At 38.7% G+C, this 10,211-nt stretch overlaps 1 protein-coding gene across 6 annotated transcripts in view; it reads right to left on the bottom strand.

Moving 5' to 3' along the window:
- LOC138024923 (cell adhesion molecule DSCAML1-like) overlaps positions 1-10,211 on the bottom strand; it is a 147,073-nt gene that overhangs the window by 86,397 nt on the left and 50,465 nt on the right. For all 6 annotated transcript variants that reach the window (XM_068872123.1, XM_068872122.1, XM_068872121.1 and 3 more), the window contains one exon: positions 397-591. In XM_068872123.1, the coding sequence (XP_068728224.1) occupies positions 397-591 (195 nt within the window). The remainder of the gene's footprint in view (positions 1-396; positions 592-10,211) is intronic.

Below are 10,211 nucleotides of genomic sequence, written 5' to 3'. Positions count from 1 at the left end.
TATGAACATTAAAAAAACTTGATGTCTAATTATATCGTTTGACATAAACATCTGACAATTTGATATGAATATAGGAAACTTTATTTATAAATGTATAGTTGACACATGAAATTGGCAGTCTTGATATTTTGTCACATTTGGACAAGCATACACGGACAAAGCTATCCGGCCTTTGAACAACTGCATGGGTACACACGTTTCCTTTAGAAACAAGGGATAAAAAAAAAAAAAACGGAGAATGGTTTAAAGATTTCTACCAAGAAAATTACTTTATGAATAAAATCACCATGGTTGAATCTTTCATGAAAGGAATGGTCACAGTGCAACTGTATTTCCTTCTTTTCCTTGTCAGCTGAGAACAGAAAAGGTAAATATCTATGTTTTTAGCCACCTTACCCAATCTGACCACGACCGAATAATGAAAATAGGGAGTATCGCAGTAGAAGATCACTTCATTCACTGGCACCATCTTTCCCAAGTCAACTTGCCACCACAACAGCTTCATCGCAGTCCCGAGGTTTCCATCTACTGTACGGTCACCTCCACTAACCAATCCTGTAGCAATTGCTGGCTTTCTGAATGCAAGGTTTCCTTAAATTGAACAGAAATAAAAACATAGCAACATACTTGGTAATCTGTGACCCTACCTAGGATGACTTTACTTTTGCCTTTTTTTGTTTGGGAAAATTAAGAATGTGACGAATACATGCCCCAAACAAAGTACAGTGTAGCATCTGCTTTACTCCTTTTGTTGATAACTTCGTTCGAACCATTGTCAAATTGCCCAGTGGACTGATAGTTACATATCCACAGTGATTTGACAATGTTATCATACGGTTATTGGGCTCTTCACATGATCCCGGTTGATCGAGATGGATTGGTTATTAAGATGAAATTGGTTTCTGTTCATATAGCAACTTTAAGCCCACTTTCCGAGATGAAACTTTTGTGACGCGACCAATTCAGGTGTGAAATGTAACAAACAAGAGTAGCGAGAATTTCTCGATTTTCTTTGTTTAAGCAACCTCAAATTAATTTTGACTTTACGTTGACTATCAAATGAAACTGATCTAAGCTTCATTATCGAAGAAAAGAGAAGTAAAAACTCGGTACTGTCCGTAACGGGGATGAAGTGTTCATATGGCAAAATTTTCAGCCCATTACTGAGATCTCGGAAACCGAGCCAACCTGCCTTCTCATGCGAACACATCGAAGCTTTTACAAACAAGGTTTTAGAGACAAAGCAACAACTCGGAAACCAAGCCAGCCGGGCTCATATGAAGAGGCCCTTATAACCACTAATCAGCGCAATGCCTAAGACACCTTCTATCAAGCTCTGGGATACTATTTGATTAATTCCCGCTCATTTAATGCTCTCCATATCTCTGGCACAAGGGTGTACTTTACGACTTTCAGGTATTAGAAAAAGTTGGTATTAGAAATTGCGGGAAGTTCAAGTACATTCTCAGTAAATTCTACTCTTGAGAAATTTGTATAATTAAAATGCTACTGAGAAGAAATTTTGACTTTTTCTTGTTTTTTGCTTTTCGTGACCTTTGAAGGCCAATAATTACGCCTGCCAAATTTGAGTTGGAAATTCCAAATGAAAGTGCACTTTTTCGATGCATGCTTTTCGAGAACGAGCAACCGCCATTACTTGTCCCAGTAAGATCCCAGGGAGTCCGTGACATCATCATATCATCAAAAACAAAGTGCTCTGAGGCGGAGTGACAGCCACATTTGGAAAAGTATCCCGTTGTACATGCTCATCGTTTGTAAAAAAAAAAAATTGGCAAATATGCCAGCTTGTCGCTGTGTTGTACAGGACTGCAACAACAAGTCAAATCCGCGAATTGGAATCTCTATGCAAACGCCAAGGAGCAATTATGAAGTGACCAAGTGGAAAGCCTTTGCTCGTATTCACAGCTCCAACTTCAACACCAAGGGGCTTTTCAAGATCTGCTCAGTTCATCAGGGTAATAGGCATTAATATTTTTGTTACCTTTTTGGGTAATTGAGGTTAAGAGTAGGGAAATTTTAGAGTTAAATAAATACAAGTACAAGTACGCGAAATATTGTCCATGTTCCCAGGGTCTCCATTGTCGTTGAGAAGGCAAAGACAAAGAGACCCTGGGAACGAGGTTGCGCCAAATATATGTTTTTAAGATAAGTAACGTAAGGGGTGACAGGCCACACTGATTCCCTTCCTGTGTGAAAACGTGTATAGAACTTTTTATAGTTTTGCTCTAACGAGCAGATCCTTGAAGGATTTTCCCTTTCTTGTAGGAAATAATAAATGCGTACAAGCAAAGGTTTTTGAAAGCAATTTGAAGTAAAAACCAACGGTAACAGCGAGTGACGTTTCGACTGCACTTCTGTCATTATCAAGCCAAAAGTGAAGATAATTTTTTTTGCATAAGTTTAAATATAAAGCAAAGATGTAAATGTATGTAAAGTATGAAAATGTGGAAAAGGGGTTTTAAAAAACATGCAAGAGTAACATGGTTAAAAATGATTTAAAGACTTTCGCATGAATTGAGTCTGACTAAACATTAAAGACTTCAGTTCATTAAAAAATAAATAAATAAATAAATGATAGTCAAACTTGTTCTTGCACTTTTTTAAGATGGTAAAATTCTTGGTAAGATCATTGGGCACATATAAGAATGTTTCACACGGAAATGTTTTCCAATAGAGGAAGACGTCGAAAGCTCGTCTACGCGTTGATGCAAATGCCACCGCGTGTAACCAACATAACTTGCATCACACAGGTCACATTTGAATTGATAAACAAGGGATTGTTGGTTGAAAATAGACGGCTTGACGTCGCTCGGTTTCAGGTGTTGTTTAATCTTGTGGCGGACAAACGTGGGCTGGACGGTCACTTCAGCCGATGTTGTAAGCGTCGATTCGGAGGAAGAAAGAACACTTGAGAGAACACATTAGTTTATTGGATCAAAAGTGGAATAGGGATTTGAGACCACGCATGCCTTCCTGATTTATACGAATAGAAAACAATACATGATTCATGACAAACATTCCTACATGAGGTTCACACATATTCTACATCCCCCTTCGTAAAACAAATCAATGCAGACGGCCGAACGAAGTTAATAAATAAGCGCACGCTAAAAGAAAACGAACGAAACTAATTACACTAAAAGTAATTCGTATACAAAGCCCTTCGTCAGAGCTTCGTCTGACGAAGAGCTAACGCTCGAAACGTCAGCTTTTAGAATCTCTGTACGGTGGCCAATTTACATTATCAACTCCGTTGATAAAACCAAATTTTTGTATACTACTTCCCCACCGACGCAGCACCACAGTTTCTTTAGAAACTACCCCTTCATTTAAAAGTAATTCGTAGTTCATCAATCCTAGTAGTTAAAATCTAATCCGGTCCAAGAATAGAACTTAAACGAGTTTCTTCAATCAAGTAACAAAATAGTGATATCTGGTATTTGGTCTTGAGATCCGTCCAGACTTAGTGACAACAAGTGATCTTTGAGCATAGGGACGCGAGGGGCAACTGGAAGCAGAAACATCTTCCGTAGACGTTTATGATAGAGACTTAACTGGAGTCTCGGGCCTGACAGGTGGACCTTACAGGAGAATGACGAGGCCGTGGAGACTTGGGAGGTGTCACGGGTGAGACACAACAGAGGAGAAAGGAGAAGCGCCCTGACTGACTGCTACAGGAAAAGCAGGAACATTCTAATTCGTTGCTTCAGGAGGAGCAGGGGCACGTTCTGGAACAGCCTGAAGATGTCTGCAATTTCTGCGGTACTCTCTCTCTCTGTCTCTCTCTCTCTCTCTCTGTCTCTCTCTCTCTCTCTCTGTCTCCAACATTCACAATGTGGGACCACGGGTCTGCAGTGGGTTCTTTCTCAATACCAACTTTCTCATAGCTTTTGCTGGTCTGAAGTCTCACAACCTGCTTAGGATTGAGAGGTGGAAGAGGTTTCGCGCCACGATCGTAAGAGGCCTTTTGCTACATACGCTTGGATTTGATAAATCACTGTATTCGTCTCAAACGGCTGCTTGAAGGGCATCAACAATATCAACCTCATGGACCTCGCTGTGCAATTGAACCAAATCCACGCTTAAAGAATCCGCGAGACCAAGCAGAGGTGTTACTAGTCTGTCATCAACATGAAATTCCAAGTTGCGTTTCGTACACTTCAAATGGCAGTCGAAACTTGTAGCACCGAGTGTGGATAACGTATCACCACCATTAGCAACCAATTGCACCACCTTTGAGAGATTTATTTCCATGGCTGAGCTTTGTAAATAAATCCAATGTAACGACATTGCATTTGGCACCAGTGTCAATTCTCAGCTCCATTCGTTTGCCATTAATTTCAATCAATAACATACAAATCATCTTCGCCTTGATCATTAGGAAGCTGGGGAGAGATTTCGTTGACCACGTCAAATTACTAGTACCTCGACGGGTACTTGCTTTGTTAGAACGACTTGCAAACTTTTCTGAAATGGTTTGGTTTTCCGCAATGAAGAAATTTTCTACCGAACACTGGGCCAGATTTCAGCTTTGCTGGATGATCTCCGCAACAATTCTTGCAGTTACGGACGTCAGGCTTTGATGCTTCTTTCGATGCGAAAACCTTTTCTCCTCTGCCAACGCTGTGGACTTCATCTTTGTAAACGCTCGAGCGAGAGCTTGGAATTGTATCTGTCGGAGAATTCGTTAATGGTACCGATTTCATTGGCGCGTTCGAGTGTGAGGCCTCTCTTTTTTCAAAAGCTGCTTCCTGACGAACGAAGAAGCAACTCCGAACTATTTTGTTACGGATAAGCTCTTCCTTTAGAGTACCGTTCTCATACGTGGTTGCTACAATAGGCCATTTTACGGTTGTTGGCTCAGTGACCTACAATCTTGGACAAAATTGTTGAGAAAATTCTACTTTTGGACTAAACTCTGATCACGAGTATGAAAAATAAGATCTCTTTTTGCTCCCATCCCCCTGATCAATGTTGCTAGACGAAACAAAGCATGTCGAACCTGGGCTTATCAACATTGGTTGTAGGGGGGAGGGCGATCACTAATAATGTGCGATATTCAGGACGTAGTGCGCAAAATAACCCCTGTTTTTAATATTCTCAACCCTTTTTGTCCAAGATTGTAGCCTATGTAGTCTGCATTAACATTAGAAAAGCATAAATCAAAGGTTTGTATCAAAGCAGGGTCACCGGCAGCCTCGCTTCCATTCTTAGGCCAGGTAACTTATCTACAACTGTAAAATGATCTATTCTCACATCAGCTGCAAAGGACTGAAACTGCTCGCCTTGCATCTGCGTTCTTGTGTTAAATTTATGTCTTTCCTTAACAACGTTTCCACAAGGGGCGCAAATTTCAGCGAATTTTCTTTTCAATACGGCGATACTGTCACGAGATTCAAAGCTAAGCGGTTCGGGTTTGCGAAGTTCGTCTGCCATGTTGAAGACCACGAAAACATAGCTAATGTATCAGGGAAACCGTGCAATGTAGTACTTTACTTCTGACACCACGTCGATTCGGAGGAAGAGACAACACTTGAGAGAACACACTAGTTTATTCGATCAAAGGTGAAAGAGGGACTAGTGACCACAAATAGCTACCTAATTTATACGAATAGAATACATGACAAACATTCCTACAAGAGGTGTTCGCATACTCTACAGTAAGAGCGCAACTCAAAGAGCTGAGCCAGAATATTCAAGTGACCTTCCAGCCCACTTTTGTCAGCCACAAGATCAAACAACATCTCAAACCGTCTGAAGTCAAGCAGTCTATTGTCAACCAACAATTCCTTGTATATCAATTTAAATGTAACCTGTGTGATGCAGGTTATGTTGGTTACTTGCGGTGGCCTTTGCATCAACGCGTAGACTAGCACAAGAATGCGTCTTCCTCTATTGGAAAGCAATTCCGTGTGAAATGTTCTTATATGCCCAATGATCTTACCAAGAATTTTACCATCTTAAAAAAAGTGCAAGAACAAGTTTGACTGCCTCATTTATTTTATTTTTAGTTGTTAATGAACTGAGACCAAGTCTCCATGTACAGTCAGACTCAATTTGTGAGAAAGTTTTTTTCGTTTTGAATTATGTTATTTTTGCATGTTTTTTACACCCCTTTTTTACATTTTCAAACTTAACATACTTTCACTTCTTTGTTTTATATTTATACTAATGCAAACATTTTTATCGATCTTCACTTTTGGCTTGATTATGACCGAAGTTCGGTCGAAACGTCGCGCGCTTTTACCGTTAGTTTTTACTTCAAATAATAGGTGCCATGGCTCTTTAAAGATTTGGCCAAGTAGGGGTTGACATTTTCTGAGTAAAACTTGTTTCAGGTTTGACACTTTGAAAGCTTTTGTTTTTGTTTTGGTATTTCCTTTAAGCACGGAGTCCCTCTTTGTCAATTTGATTTCTGATAGTAGTTTTTCTACCAAATTGTGTGGGTAACCTCTATCCCGAAAACGTATTTTAAATTTTCAAATGCTTTCCTTGAAAGTGTCTTTTGAGGATTCATAAGGCTTCACCTTTTATTCCTTGGTGGCTGACAAAGAGGTGAAATCCGTATATTGGAAGATCTTCCTTGGTTTAACATGTGTTTTTTGATCCTTGCATCTCGTTCCTTTGTAAACTATTGTGTCTAGAAACACAGTTTCAGTGGCAGATATTTCTGCCGTGAATTTAATCGTAGGGTGATGTAAATTTGCTTGTTCGATGGAAGTCGCTATGTCCGGTTTACTCATGTCCCACAGGGAAAAGACATAGTCAATCTAGCGTTTCCAAACTATAGGTTTTGAGACGGCTTTGCTTAAGAACGACTGCCTGTAAGAATCGAGAATCGTCTGTGAACGACCATTTTGGCGGATAGCTCATATTTTGCCCAAAGATACCCTTTAGTGAACTATTTTCAAGAACAACATTTAAAAGTTCCAGCGATTCTTATTTTTTTTAGAAATTTGCAAAAATTTGAAAACGCGGTTAAAGTGTGGTTTTCTGTTTGACAAATTGTCCAAAATTTGCTGCGAGAACAAAGCAACGGTGAAGTATTTAAATGAATTCAATTGGCACCAAACTTGACAAAAACTAAGAACAACTATTCTTGTTCATTTCTACTTCGATACTTTTTACGGAAATGTTAAAATTGTGATTTTATAAGCTCTTTAAAGAAAGTCCTCAAAGACCGCATAACATGGCGGCGGAAAATGGGTGATATTTGACGGGATAAAAATGTACCTGGTACCTCATTCTTAATTTTTTTTTACTTCATATTCTCTAAATATTGCTATTATTCATTTTCTGTGTGAAGTTTTATGCTCGAACTCGGAACGCTTTTCTCCGAAAATATCAGAAATGTTTGTAACCTGAGCGAGCTAAATGACGCGAAATTTGAATGCAAGCTGATGCTAATTATTCATGTAGAATCGTCGAACTGACTAATTTTCGGCTTTGTAGCTTGGAAAGCTTTAAAAAATGTCAGAAGTATTAAAAGTGACTGAAAATAGTATTTGAGGGCAAATATCCGCAAGTGAACTATATATTACTCAATTCAAACACATTTTAATTTATACTGGTTTATGCAAGTGAGTCTTTTCTATCACGATGTCAAAACTGAAATTAATACGATATTAAATCTGTTCAGTTTTCTGTCAAAAGAGATCGTGATTCACACGACAAGTTAATATTTTAGGTGCAAGAAATGTACTTCACTGTAATGCGAAAGGTATCGATAATTATTTTTGTAATTGATTACATTACAAAACGCATGCAGTGCCAGTTTCACTGAAATGCATGTACGACTTGGCGGACCGTTTCATTTCAATAGCACCCTTTTGAAAGCTAGTAGAAGAGCAAAAATATGACAGAATTTCAAAGAATTTCAAACCAAATCAGTATACATATGCTCAAAAACGAAAACTGAATGTGCGTCAATTGTGCGGTATCAAAGACATAATTTCACATAATGAACGGTTACTACCGAAAGAAAGCTACCTAAAGCAGTACTTACTTGCACTTCAGTGAGCTACGCAAGGTTTGAGTCCATAATGTTATCCAATGCTATCCGTTTCATTGTGAACTCATTTTCTGGAGGCATACATATGCAAGATGTTGTTGAACTTTTCACCTTCAAACCTGGTAAATATTTATGTCACGCAAAGTAACGAAAGGTTACTCTTGTTCCATTCATGCCCTGTTTTGTATCGTTATTGAGGCTCTGCCAACTAGGGTAAATCTTATTGTTCTTATTGTTTCTTTTCGAATAAAATTGCATCCTCGTTTACACAAGTATGTGATAAAAATAGACTACCAAGCAAGATGGTCAGTCGATGGTTTGAAACGCGCAATTTGTGGTAATAATTTACGACGCTTATTATACAGATCTGCTAACACCTCTTGAGAGTAGAGCAAAAATGCACTGGCAAGAACTACAAATAAAATTAACAAAATACGTATAACCTGCAAGTAAAAAAAGCTGCAGACTGAATACTTACATTTTAGAGGAAAACAAAAAAACAAATCAACTTTTTCTTTATGTCCAAAAGAGTGCAGATAATTGTTATTTAATTCCAGTTGACAATAAAAATTCGATTTTCATTCCTGAAAAAAGGAAGAACCCATTAAACCACCTTTTAAAAATACACATCCACTTTAAATAACACATTCATAAAAATAACAAACGGTTTAGTGGCCAAGGAAAGAATTTGTGTGATAAGTATGAGCTATTACTGGTATTCTGTTTTGTCGTTGTCGTTCATTTGAAGGTCTTCCGTGATAAACTTGAAGAGTTCAATCAAATTGTAGGCCCTCATTCGTTGTAAAACCACACTCTTAAATATGTTGATCATGGATTCTGTGTAATTGTCAGAGTTATTTCCTCTGGCGATTAGATTTTTACAATGGCAAAGAGCCCACTCTTGCTGCCCTTTTAAAGATCTTTTTTCATACTCTTGGTAACAATTGGGATATTTTGAGGTAACCATATCAATTGCATTGTAATACAGATTCTGCTGCTGCTTGGAGAAGTTCTTACAAGTTTTTGAAAATGTCCCATCAATTGTTGACGATCATCTCTATTTATGTTGTTGCTGGAGTTATATAGCCAACGCCAGATAGCTTGTAGGAAGTGGAAAGTACAGAGCAGTATTATTACTTGTTTCCAGGTGTCCAAAGTCATCATCAGTCATAAAAATGTCTGGACCTGTTTTTGGTCCTCTGCTACCAAAGGCATGTGGAGGTAACATATTTTGTACCTTTTCAAGGCATTGCCGTATGACATGCTGTGATTACCCAGATGTAATCCACACACCTACAAGTACATTTGCAGTGGCAGAGCACCAGCAGGGAGATGTGTGTACATGAAATACACAGGGTTATTGTGTGGGCTTTGCTCACACTAAGTTGTCATCCACAGAATTTGTCGGTATACGAGACTGAATTGTCATTTGATCCTCAAGACTTTGCGGAGGCTTGGGTGCAAGTGCATGGATAGAAGTGGTGGCCATCTTGTTGCCTTTCTGTTTGCGGTGATTTGTGTCCACGATGTACTGCTTTTGAGAAAAATTTGCTTTGTTTTCCCCAGCTTTGCGACACCAACTAAAGGAAAGTGGTCTTTCATTTTTGGCGGGTACTGAATGTGGCCATTATGGATTTGAATTTTGAAAATCTGGCTCTGTAATTTCCTAAAACGAAAACAATTGCAATCTCATTTCTTTCGTTATCTTTTTCAGCTGATAGAGGGGAGTTATTTTGCTCATGCAAGCGAACATTTATCGTCCTGAAGATTCAGTGTGGGTTACACCACCTAATTGGAGTCATTTTAGTTTTCTCGCAAGCCATCATTTGTATGCTCTAATTGTGCAGGTTCAACAACAAAATCTCAAAGGGTCTGATAAATGTTACAGACTGAAATAATTATATTTTTTTTGTGCGTGTACTGAACTTGGTCTGTTGAGAGAATTTTCATTAAGACATTGACTCCTTGGGTTTGCCCATTGATGAGTAAGATCGTCTGGGGTTCGACAGAATAAAATACTCTGGTGTTAAACAGAATAAAATACCTAGTCTAGACCAGTGTAGGCGTCAAAGGGTTGATGGGTTTTCAGTAAGTGATTAACCCATTGACTCCTGCGGTTTCCCCATTGACGAGTAAAATACTCTGGTGTTAGACAGAATAAAATACTAAGTCTGACCGA

Source organism: Montipora capricornis, chromosome 11, assembly GCF_036669925.1.
Source record: "Montipora capricornis isolate CH-2021 chromosome 11, ASM3666992v2, whole genome shotgun sequence".
Taxonomy (NCBI): Eukaryota; Metazoa; Cnidaria; class Anthozoa; order Scleractinia; family Acroporidae; genus Montipora; species Montipora capricornis.
This window is presented reverse-complemented; position numbering and strand designations above follow the sequence as displayed.